Raw genomic sequence first — 12,575 nt, 5'->3', positions numbered from 1 at the left:
AACTAATTCCAGCCATCTCTGTTCCCCCGCTTGTTTTTCTTCCTATGGAGCCCTGGAGGAGAGATCACTGCCTGTGTGTTGTTCTGGTTTGTTCATTTGTTGAGCTCTGCCACTCACTGGGCTCTCCTGCTTCCTCTCAGGCCCCTAGAATTGATATATTAGCAGCCATATGGGTTTCCCATGGGACAGGTAGGTGTTCACAGCTCTCATTGTGCTGAATCCATTTTAAATTGCCTCAATGTGATGCATACAGGCTCCTGTGTTGTTGCAAGAAGAACACAGCTGGGATATGGGTCTCCCAAAGACTAGTAGACAGACAGCTCTCCCATCTGCACTTGGGACAGATATTTTATTTACCTAAAACATTTAACTCTGCAATCAGCAGGATTCTAATTGAAGATAAAATAGCCTCTCACTGAAAATATGGGATTGCCAGAAGGGCACTAGGTCCCCATCTTGATTGATCACATAATGGGAATCCATCCTCTACCTATGCCTTCCATTGCACTTGCAGCCAGAGAGTTTGATGGGTACATTCTCTCCACCTGAACCACCATTCTTACAAAATAGTGCAATCTGGTTGTGTTACTTTATGTGAACTTGCTTATCATTTCTTCAGCATCATTTGAATACTCATTTGTCACATTAGGACCCTGGTTACTGTATCTGGTACTTGGGTCACTGTGTTGGTAAGTGAACTCAGTGTACTAGATCTCATGATACTTTGAATCACCTGGAAAGAGAGCCTTAATAAGGAATTATCTAGACCTGGTTGTCCTGTAATCATGTCTGTGGCAGATTATCTTGATTATTAATTGATGAGTGAACACCAAGCCATTATGAGGAGCACCATTCCTTAGGCAGGAGATCATCCTCAACTGTATTAAGAGGAGATAACTAGCTGAGAGTGAGCGAATAAGGTTGCATCCATGTGATTATTCTCTCTGCTCTTAAGTGTATTTGATGGTTCAGGTTCCTCATTTGACTTCCCCATAGTAGCAGGTTGTAACATGTAAAGTTACAAGCCAAGTAAACCCTTCTTTTCCTGAGTTGCTTGTAGTCAGAGACTCCCCCCACCCCCACAGCAACAGAAATTGAACAGACCCATTACATAACTTGGTACTGGATTTTGTCTTACCAGTTACTTGAAGTCCAGAATTCTTGTAGGACAGGAATAATAGATTCAAACCTCTGTATTTGGTAATTTTGTCTCCAAGTGCAACAAAAGCACACTATGAGACTGGAACTGCAGCTATCCTATAATAAGTAGGGGGGCCTCTATCCAAATAACTGTAATATGTACATATATTTATATACTGCTAAGAACACAGACTGTCTTTCAAGATTAAAAAAAAAAAATCCCCGCATGATTTAGAGCATTGAAGAATTAAGGGCTGAGGCATGTGAATGTGTGCGTGTGGTGTGTGTGTGTACAAAAAAATGGATGTGTGTGTGTGTAATAATTTGGTGTGGTTCCCAGTCTGTGGCTCAGACTGAGGTACAGTACCTGATCATTAGGCCTGATGACACATGCCTGCCTCCCTTGCTAATTGACAAAACACAACATGAAGTGGGAAAGTTCAATACTATCATGGATGACTTAGGAGGACTCTGTCTCAAAATATTTTTTAAAATATTTTAAAGCGTGGCCTAGAGATGTGTAATATAGTTCAGGAGTAGAGAGATTGCTTAGAATGTGTAATACAGGGCCCTGGATTCAGTCCTCCACAATTCGGGGAAAGAAGCAAAACCAAAACACCAGAGTAAGCTTCATTGTTCCTTCTTCATCACTGTGGGAGTTATGATTTAAAAAAAAAAATTGTTGATGGTTTGTGATAAACAACCACTTTCCAATGGACATTGGAGCCAGTTTTTCAGGAGATAATGGACATGTGAGATTTTTCCTTTAGATGAAGGGAAGAAACCTTCAAAAGTCTTCATAAATAAATGTTTAGGAAGATATGTTGATATATGCGTCTATAGAGGGAAATAGTAAATTCTTTTTTCCATGCTGATAAATGTTCATTTTAAGTGCAGTCTCATAGAGACTTGATATTGAGTATCAGTTTTCAGTTTCGTGCCAAGTTACTGTACGCAAATTGAGTTATTAGCAGAATAAAAGTTCAAGAGCTATGTTAGTATTCATGGTGTATACATATGTCAAAATGTCAAGGACAGGTCCCAGAAAGGATTCATTCTTACCCAAGGAAGTTGCAGCAATGGAAAAATCCTGCAAGCTTTGTTTATGCTCAGTGACTTAAACTCCTAGGTCTATTGAGGTTTGAGATAGGAGAGAGACAGGGCTCTCCAGCCTGGGATGGGAGCCGAAACGTTGCATGTCTTTCAGTCTCTAAATTATCTTTGCTGTGTGTTTTGTGATGCCCATTTTGTGCCAGCTCTTGGGAGTCAAGTGATAATTTAATATGTTTGAGGAAAAAAGAAAGTGTTGAATTTTGTTGCCAGAGATAAAAACGCATGACTAGATCAGGCTCACTTGTACCAAATTGGGGAAGAAAACAGCAGACAAATGACATGGAAGTTCCACTTGCTTTTTATGAAAGTCAGTAAACCCAGGGCAGATGTCTGCCCAGCAGCATCTTCTACCTCTGTCTGCAGTTTCTTCCCATCTTCAAAGTCAGCTTGTAGTCTGAGGGGCTTCCTGAGTCCAGTCCGAGTGCTTCCTTAGGCACTGAGAAGGAAAGGCGTCTTTTGTCCTTGTGGTTGAGCCTTATCCCTTGCACATCTTAGGTAGGACTCAACCCTGAGCTGCCCCAGTTCCTTTGCTTTACTTTTGAAAATATTAGAAACTTTAATTTTTAGATAAGTTTTAGGTTCTCAGAAAAATTTTTCCGAAAGCTCTCAGATACCCCTCTCTCCTACCCATCTTTCAAGTAAAGGCCTAAATTAAAAGTGTGCTCAGCAAATTGTACCTGCCTCTCCTTGTCCAGCTTATGGTGCCCTGGCGAATGTGTATCTGCGAAGATGCTCTTTTAGCTGGTTGCTTTGCCTTTATCAGATAAAATTGGGGTTGTGGTGCATGTGAAGTAAATATGGGTAGGAAAACTGTCAGCTGATATAAGAATCTCTTCTATTTTTCTTAGTTATGCAAAAGGAGTTTGAGCTAAAAGCTTAAAATAATGTTTTAAAAGTTTTAAAATTTTATTTTGTTTATGTGTATTTTATGCATATATGTTAATATACCATATGTGTCTATTCATGGAGGCAAAAAGAAGGTATTGGGTCCCCTAGAACTAGAGTTCCTAATGTTTGTGAGCCACCATGTGGGTGCTGGGAATAGAACCCAAGTTCTCTGCAGGAATAGCCAGTACCCTTAACAACTGGACATCTTTCCCCAAAGCTGTTGTTTGTTTGTTTGATTTTAAGATTATTTGCTATGTGATTAGAGTTCTCTTTTTTAAAGATTGGTTTATTTTATGTATGAGTTCTCTATCTGCATGTACATCTTCATTTCAGAAGTGGGCATCAGATTACATTATAGATGGTTGTGAGCCACAGTGTGGTTTCAGGGAACTGAACTCAGGACCTCTGCAAGAGAAGACAGTGCTTGTAACTGCTGAGCCATCTCTCCAGCCCCATGATTAGAGTTCTTAAAGGCTTTATCTTAAGTGTTTTAAATTATACTAAAAAAAAATCATGTATAGTGAATGTGGAAAGCTATGTTAGCTTAGAAGCGCATTTTATGGTTAGATATGAGAGAATGTTTTGTAAAAGTTATATAAACAATTTTTGTTTTCAACTAGAGTTTTTTTGTGTCATAGATCGTTTTAAAATAGTAGCTTTACTATAGACTTTATATGTTTTCCACCAGAAAATACTTCAACTTGTTTTGATTTCAGAAGGAGAAACCATGGCAAGTAGGCCCCATCTCTCCCTATCTCTAGGCTGTGGCTCTCTGTGATAAGTATGTTTTTTTTTTTTTTTTCTTTTTCATGTAGAGCATACTCCTTCCATGTTACTGCTGATGGCCAGATGCAGCCTGTCCCCTTTCCCCCTGATGCCCTCATTGGACCTGGGATCCCCCGACATGCACGGCAGATCAACACCCTGAACCATGGGGAGGTGGTGTGTGCAGTGACGATCAGCAACCCCACAAGGCACGTGTACACAGGTGGCAAGGGCTGCGTTAAGGTCTGGGACATCAGCCACCCTGGCAACAAGAGCCCCGTCTCTCAGCTGGATTGTCTGGTGAGCGAGCATGGGTGGCCTGAGCTTCACTTCCCTTAGGAGGGGATAGAAGCCCCTCTGTTTTCTATTTTAGCTGCTCAAGCCCCTGCCCCCTTCCCAAATTGGGCAGGATTCAATTCCTGCTACTAAACTGGTTAAATCCCAGTACTGATAAATTTCTTTTGCGAGATGTTCTGCAGTGGTTTGGAGCTTACATTTTAGACATGATTTCTGTGCCGCAGACATGCATTGTAGACATGATTTCCCATGAGGTAGAAAAAAGGCAGTTAATGTGAACTCTGATCCCTACAATCTACTCATCTTTAAATTTCCCTGTAAACTTCAGATGAATATTAAACTATCAATGTTTGCTAATGTGACATGAAAACCTTTTCAAACAGGTTTGGTATTGTCGAGGAGGTGGGAGAGATGGTTTTGCCTTTCTAGCATAGCTTCAGTAATACCAGAACAGAAAGAATTGTCTCCTAAAACACTAGGGCACTCCATCTAGAGCCTAAAGATACCTGATTGCCTTATGATTGGCAGACCTGTAATGTTGCTCTTCAGCTGACTATGAACTGGGCTGCACTGCCTACACATCTGGAAGATGTTATTCTCAAACCAGAAGGGCAAATCTTTTACAGATAAAGACCTAGCTGCCTGCCCCCTCCACCTCTGTCTTGGTCTCTGTCTTTGTCTCTGTCTCTCTTTCTCTTTCTCTCTTGCATCTGCAGGGGTGTGTGTGTGTGTGTGTGTGTGTGTGTGTGTGTGTGTGTGTGTGTGTGTGTGTGTGTGTGTGGTGGTTTTGCTGTGGTAGTGCCCACTTGTACTGATAACACCCCTTTCCCCTCTGTGTTGACTTTGATGGAGTCACTTTCTCTCTCTCTCCCTTTTTTTTTTTTTTTTTTTTTTTTTGGAGTCACCTTCTTTTATCTGTTTCTTTTGGCCTGTTGATCAAGAGGGTTCCACAGGGCAATAGCTATGTTAATACTGATAAAGCTAATATAATAAATTCTTAGAGAAGTACTCAGTAGTCATTGGGCAGTGTCAGGAAAAAGGAAAACAAAAGCATACCATCCCACAGTAAAATGATGGTGAGGGGTGGTGCTCCCACAGGGAAGTGCACTCACACCTGCCCTCCACTGAGATGTTCCCACAGGGAGGTGCACTCACACCTGCCTTCCACTGAGATGTTTCCAGGTGTGTCTATGTAGCTGGGAATCAGGAACACAGCCGAGTAGCCCTATGAGTGTGTTTACTCTTTGGAAGAAAACAATGGCAATTGAACCCTGGTCTTTCCTGTAGAACAAAGTGTCCATGAAATGTCTCTCTTGAAGTTAAAAACCAGAACAGCATTTAGTAATACACAGTATTATCAGTTGGCAATGCTCTACAGTGATTACATTGTGTTATTTCACAGAATAGAGATAACTACATCCGTTCCTGTAAATTGCTACCTGATGGCTGTACTCTCATAGTGGGAGGGGAAGCCAGTACTCTGTCTATCTGGGACCTGGCAGCTCCAACTCCCCGCATCAAGGCGGAGCTGACATCCTCTGCCCCTGCCTGCTATGCTCTGGCCATCAGCCCAGACTCCAAGGTCTGCTTCTCCTGCTGCAGTGACGGCAACATCGCAGTGTGGGACCTGCATAATCAGACCCTGGTAAGGTGAGTACAGGAGCCTTCCTAAGGGAAGCCTCAATTAAGAAGCTGCTGTTTGTTGAGTGTCAATACAGCTGTGGGTGAGAAATGCTGTCTGCCATATCCAGAGTGTCACCAAGACCTTATTTTCTTCATGTTCCCATACTTTGAGATTGTCGCTTTGTTAAGGGACAACATAATTTGGAATAAATGATAATACAAGGGCCTTCGGTCTAAACATTTTTGAGTTTGGCCCGAGTCTTGTTTGTGTAAATGGAAATCTACTGACTCAAGATAAATGAGCTTCCATTAATTGAAAACATAAAATAGCTTTAAAATATCTGTATTTCTCCATAGCTGACTAAGGTCATTCCACTTGAGAGCACATGGGCTTCTGCTTGGATTCTGGATCCTTCCTCCTCCTCCCCAGCTAGCCTGGTTCCATTTAGTGCACAAACTAGAGGTGTTCCAGAAACTGTTTTCAAGAGTAAGCACTTAAGTCAAGTGTAGTGATAGAGACTTGTAACCTCAGCTTTGGAGATTTTAAATCAAGGCTGTCTGTGCCTCTGTCCTTTACTTTATAGATGAGGAACCCCAGGCGTAGACAGTCCTGTAATCAGTACTGGCATTCTTCTGTGTGCTGTCTCCCTGGAGTAAGCCCTAGTTGTATATGTGTGTATTTGTGTGGGGATGCTTTATATGTCTTCTAGCTTGAACTGACCATGTGTAGCTCTGTGTCATGGAATCCAGCATCTCCTATGACACAGCATATTCTTAACAGTCAACACCTTAGCAGTCACTCTAGGATGTGTGTGTATGGAGGGGGAGGCCGAGGAACACCCATCCAGTGCTAAAAGTACAAGGAAAGATGTTCGGAATGAAGAACTACTACTCATAGAGTTAAAAGGTGATAAGAAGTCAGGATGAAGGAAAAAGGTTGTGACAATTGTTTGAAGAGACAAAAGGAAGAAAGGTACCTCAAGGACTCCTCCATTTTGGAGGGGTCATGGAGAGTCTAGTTAGTACTGCTGAAGTTTTTTACTGGGTAACCACCAGGAATACTAGGCATGTGGGAGGAATGGGCTAGTAAGGACAGGCTCTAAAGTGGGGATTGTGTTTTGAGGGAAAGATTTCTGGCTCATATCTTGGCTAAGAATTCAGGGCGGCAATGGTGATTTTTCCTTCCCTTGGACTTTTGAATGCTAAGCTTGGCGCTTTGTGGCAATAAGGTATGGGGAGCCTGGAGAAAGAAAGGATCTTCTTGGCATTGAAATTCCTAAGCTGGGTCTTCCCTGGTTCTGAAGAGGGGTTCTGACCTCTCTGATCTGCCCTGGCCAGTGCATGCTTAGCATGTAGAGTCAAGTTTGAAAGAACCCCTGCATGTACTTGCCCTACCTGCTAACCCAGGCCCCTCTATTTCCTTGTTGCTGTCTCCATTGCTGGTTTGACTTGTTGCCTCATGCCTTTCCAGGCATTAGAAATCCCTGCCACCTGGTTGATTTTGCATGCCATTTGACTGCTGCATGAAGGTCCCCTAAAAAGAAAGCCTTGCATTGGGGATGGGGTCTGGCAATTGTCTGTCCTCCTCAACCCCTTTCATTGTCTCTGTGTAAACCTCTGAGGTCAAGAGACCTGCTCGACCCTTGGTCTTTGGAAGTCCACATTTCCTAATGCAAGGCCCTTTCTGATTCAGAAGGGCAAAGCTGAGTACACAGGAGAGCTCATGCTGTGCTAGCAGGAAGGGCACTGCTGGTCATTTCTCCTCTTAATGACTGTGTTCTGGGAATGAGCCTTTTCCTTCTGTGGGTTCAAGCCTTGGTCACTGAAGGATGGGTCTTTATGGTCTTTATCTTTCCTTAAGGAAATTGGGTTTGACGTGTTTATCTTTATTGTCTCTTAGTACTTAAACTCTTTTCCAGACGTGGGAAGAGTTTCACTGGGTCTATTTATCAGAGGCCATAGCATACCTGACTTCTGGCAGCAGCCTGCAAAGCCATTCCATTTCTAGGCCTTGGATCTTGAAAAAAGAAACAGAACCTGCAGGGGCTGTTTCCTGTGCTCCTCAGGGGAAGGTTAGTTTGATATTGCACACCAACAGACACTGAGATGACACACAGTGAGTCCAAAACTAACAACACAACAGTGTTTACCCTGAGCTCTGGCAGGAAATCATTATTCAGTCTGGTTTGTTTTATCAGGCAATTCCAGGGCCACACAGATGGAGCCAGCTGTATTGACATTTCTAATGATGGCACCAAGCTTTGGACAGGCGGTTTGGATAACACTGTGAGGTCCTGGGACCTGAGAGAAGGGCGGCAGCTGCAGCAGCATGACTTCACTTCACAGGTGTGTACTTGGCTCTGGCCTGCTGTGGAGTCAGGAGGGTTCTATGGATCATTGTCGAATTTTAAATAACAGGTTTAAAACCACAGAATATTCATATTACAGGAGTGTGCCACCTCACTAGCTGGAGCTTTCAAATAATGTAAAACCAGCGACTTTTGGAGGAGTCAGATGCTCCATGTCTGGATCTAAACTTACTTGGCAAAGATGATAGCGTTTGCCCTTTTCTAGTGTCTTCCTCATGCTAGAGTTCTTTTGTTTATTACTCAGCCCGCCGGCCTTTCTTTCTTTCTTTCTTTCTTTCTTTCTTTCTTTCTTTCTTTTTCTTTCTTTCTTTCTTTCCTTCCTTCCTTCCTTCCTTCACAGGTAATAATAATAAAAGGGATAAACATAGAAAACGACTATATATACTATTTGAATTTCATTTCTGTTGCTCCCATAAAATGCCATGATAAAACAGCTTAGAAGAAAAAGGTTTATTTTAGATAAACATTCCAGGTTATAGTCCATTGTCAGAAAGTCATAGTGGCAGAAACTTAGGGCAGTTATTCATATTACATCCATAGTCAGACAGCAGAGAGGAAGGGAGTACCACACACACATGTTTGTGTACTCTCTGTGTCATTTTTATTCAGTCCATGGGTCATCTTGTGGATTGGTGACACTTACATGGGGTGTGTTTTCCACCTCATTGCTTCACAGGCATGCCTACAGGCTAACCAAATCCAAGCAATTCTTTGCTGAAACTCTTCACAGACAATTGTAGATTGTCTCAACTGTCACATACACTTATGTTAGGTGGCAGTTGGTTTTATGTTTCTAATATTTCCTGTTGTACTCTTCTGTAGAACTGGTCACCAGTTTTAAACTTAAGAAAATTTCAAATGCCCATAAATGTCAAACTTATGCAGGCCCACATCAAATACAGAGAGTTACGTTGCTTAGCCTAAGCCATCACCAGCACCTGGCCAGTCGTTGCTCTATCACCCTCACTCCAAACTCTGGATTTCAGATCCTAGACATTGTATTTCTTTCCTTCTTCTTTTTTTTTTTTTTCATTCATCCATTTATTTACTTTATTTTATTGAGTGTACAATGAAAAAGGGCAAATGGGCTGGGAGTTAGGTAGAGTACCACCTGTGGGTCAAGAGGAAGTGCTGTCTTCCTATGCTGGCATGATGAAGTTTCTGTTTTGGGGAAGGAGGACAGTTAGTCCATCAGTCAGTCCAGATAGGCTGGGATATAGTCCTATAGCTTTTATCTTCAAGAAGAACCTCCCTTCTGGCCTCCCTCCTCATTTCCTGGGGTGGTCAGGGAACGCTTGTAGATTGTCCTGGAAGATAGTTTTCTTGAAAATATTTCATGGTTTCTCCCTGAGAGTCCTGCTCACCCCTTTCCATGAGCTTTCAGTTGTCCGTGAAGGTCTAGATGGAGCTAGTTGTTGCTAGACTCCTCTTCCAAAATGCGTGACTGGTGACATCCTTTGATAACATCTGACATTGTATTTCTTGCATAAATATTTCAGTTAGTGTCTCTTAGCCACGGTTTTCAATGCTATTCTTAATTTCTTATTTCACAGCATGTCTGAAACCATTTAGTCTCCCATTTTGTTCAATGGAGGATTCTGGGCAGGGCTGCTTCTCATGCCCCTTCCCAGCCTGGCTTATTAAACCCATTTTGCTACCCCCCCCCTTGCAGCCTTTTTATTTCCTTAATTTAATTGAGTCAAATCATCAGTGATCTTGTCCTGTTTATAACAGATCTTCTCCTTGGGATACTGCCCAACTGGGGAGTGGCTTGCCGTGGGCATGGAAAGCAGTAATGTGGAAGTTCTGCACGTGAACAAGCCGGATAAGTACCAGCTACACCTCCATGAGAGCTGTGTGCTGTCCCTAAAATTTGCTTATTGTGGTGAGTTTGCCTGCAAGTCTGTCAATGGCCTAAATGGGAAAATACTTTTAAAAAAATATATGGCTAGAGATGGTATGGGGCAAAGGGGGGGGGGGTACCTCTCCATGCAGCTGGATGCAGTAATTCTATTGCCCCTCAGAGCAGAGTACTCTCTTTCTCAGCCTGCTTTGTTAATTTGAGAAAAGTCAGCAGGCACTGAAATAAGCTTTGGGCACACACTTGCTCTGCAGTAGGGTCGGGAATAATTGTTAGTGCTCTGAAGTGTGGAAGGTAATGATGTTTAGAATGGTACAACAGTGGAAATCACTAGGTATTGACTGTGAAGAGCAACCAGGGTCAGGAAGTCTAGCTGCATTAAGATTTTTTTTTTCTTTGAAGGAGAACAGAAGAGAAAGTCTATGTGGAGATTGTATTTGTCCTTTGTATGATCTCATATTCATTGGCTATAAGGGTGCATATGTGGCTGACACTAACTGGAAATGCTATATACACCTGATAACACGAGCATTTCACATTAGTTCAATTTCTAGTTCTTTTGCTCTCTGTTTCCATAAGACTGAAAATGGTTATGATGCTGAGCCATGTATTGAATAACTCATTGTCCTAACAGACATGCACAATTCCAAACAAGTGCAGGTGGGTGTGGAAACCAGTGGTCCTCTTCATGTGTCCTCCTGCCTCTCACCATCTTGGTTTTGATGCTAGATTTCTTGCTTGTCTTTTGGCTATACAAGATGGCCAGCAAATACCCAGGGACTATCTGTTCTGTGCCCTTCCCCCACTTGCCCTTGGGGCTTGGATTCCCAGTACAAAAGTCCACATGGTAGAGATATGAACTGGTTGACAGGCTTGTACATGTTTATCTTCTCAGTAATCTTCCCATCAACTTCTTTCATAACAAACAGGATCATACCAAGGAGCCTAGATTTAAAACTTGCTTGGATCATAGACCAACACTTTGGACATGGTACTTGATGTGTTAGAAGTGTTCTCTTTGGTGGATACATACGTCATTCTATGGAGGGAAGTACTTAATTATTACTCAAGCCCATGTTAAAAGCTAGCTGAGATAGGGAACATTGGTAATGCTAGTGCTCCTACAGTGTCAGAGAGGTGGAGACAGGAGACTGGCCTTGGAAGTTCATGGGGAGCAATAGAAACAGTAATAGAGATTCTGTCTCAACAAGGGGGAAATATAGAGCCAACTCCACAAAGCTGCCCTTTGGCCTTCACACGTGCTTCCTGGAGAGAGTGTGTGTGTGTGTGTCCGCGTGTGCGCGCATGTGTGTGTGTGTGAGACACACACACATACAGAGAACAGTGCTTTGTTTAATTAGTTCCATCAGAGGAATTTCCAATTGTATAAATTACATCTGCCTTTGTTAATTCTAGGCAAGTGGTTTGTGAGTACTGGGAAAGACAACCTCCTCAATGCCTGGCGGACACCGTATGGAGCCAGCATATTCCAGGTATGGAAGTACCTACCATGAGGCCTTTGAAACAATAGTGAGGTTATCTCAGGAATGGAACACATTACATATTTTCTGCTTTTTTTTTTTTTTTTCTTACAGTCCAAAGAATCTTCATCAGTGCTTAGCTGTGACATCTCTGTGGATGATAAATACATAGTCACTGGCTCAGGGGACAAAAAGGCTACAGTTTATGAGGTCATCTACTGAAAACACTATGGCTTCATATTTACAGTTGAATTGGGCCAAATGTTTGGAATTTGTAGAAATAGAAAAGTTATAATTTAAAGCAACAACAACAAAAGCCAACAGAAGAAACCTGTTTCCAAACCTTGACACAGAACTGCTTTGAGTCTACAAAGAAGAGGCAACAAATCTATCAATAGACAGTATCTTGTCTACCTTTAAGTACCACAACCACACAGAAACCATGGATGTGGGATAGAGGATCAAGCTGCTACCTGTCCATTCTGACTTGCCCAACTGTGAGCTTAACTTTCTGTTCTTTGCAGTTCACTTCACATTGAGTCCTTTGTAGAGCAGAGGTGTCTCCAATGGACCTGTTTTTTGGGTTTGCATCTTGTGATTTTTTTTTTCTTTTTGTATTTTTGTTGATTCAACATTTGTATAAATTGTAAATATATTTGGTTTATTACAGTAAAGCCTTTAGTACCAGTAAGTGGTCTTCCTCCTTTATTCTGTTTAATCCACACTTTGGTGTCATGGATGTGGGTTTTGTGAGTAAAGTCTGTTCACACATAGGTAAGTTATCAGTACACTAGTCTTGCACAAATATGTTTGACTGTGGACATCTGCTCTGTTGGGACTGATCCCATCAAGTCTTTGTGGATCACCAGAGACTCGGGATCAGAACTAGAACTGTCAGTTAATGACAACTTTAATAGAAGAAATTGAAATTACTTTAATACTCATTCTCTGAAACTGTTGTGATTAAACCTCACAAACAAATGTCATGATTTTTATTTTGCTTCTAGTATGAGTCACACTATATCACAGGCTCATCTT

At 42.0% G+C, this 12,575-nt stretch overlaps 1 protein-coding gene across 1 annotated transcript in view; it reads left to right on the top strand.

The window, feature by feature from the left end:
* LOC127204329 (transducin-like enhancer protein 1) overlaps positions 1–12,228 on the top strand; it is an 86,567-nt gene extending 74,339 nt beyond the window's left edge. Inside the window, 6 exon segments of the mRNA XM_051163265.1 lie at positions 3,957–4,206; positions 5,606–5,853; positions 8,025–8,172; positions 9,930–10,080; positions 11,473–11,549; positions 11,652–12,228. Of these exon segments, the coding sequence (XP_051019222.1) occupies positions 3,957–4,206; positions 5,606–5,853; positions 8,025–8,172; positions 9,930–10,080; positions 11,473–11,549; positions 11,652–11,759 (982 nt within the window). The 3' untranslated portion in view covers positions 11,760–12,228.
* Positions 12,229–12,575: the final 347 nt, after the last annotated feature.

This window comes from Acomys russatus, chromosome 2 (genome assembly GCF_903995435.1).
Source record: "Acomys russatus chromosome 2, mAcoRus1.1, whole genome shotgun sequence".
Lineage (NCBI taxonomy): Eukaryota > Metazoa > Chordata > Mammalia > Rodentia > Muridae > Acomys > Acomys russatus.
The sequence above is the reverse complement of the archived record's forward strand: the minus strand, read 5'-3'. Positions and strand labels throughout refer to the sequence as shown.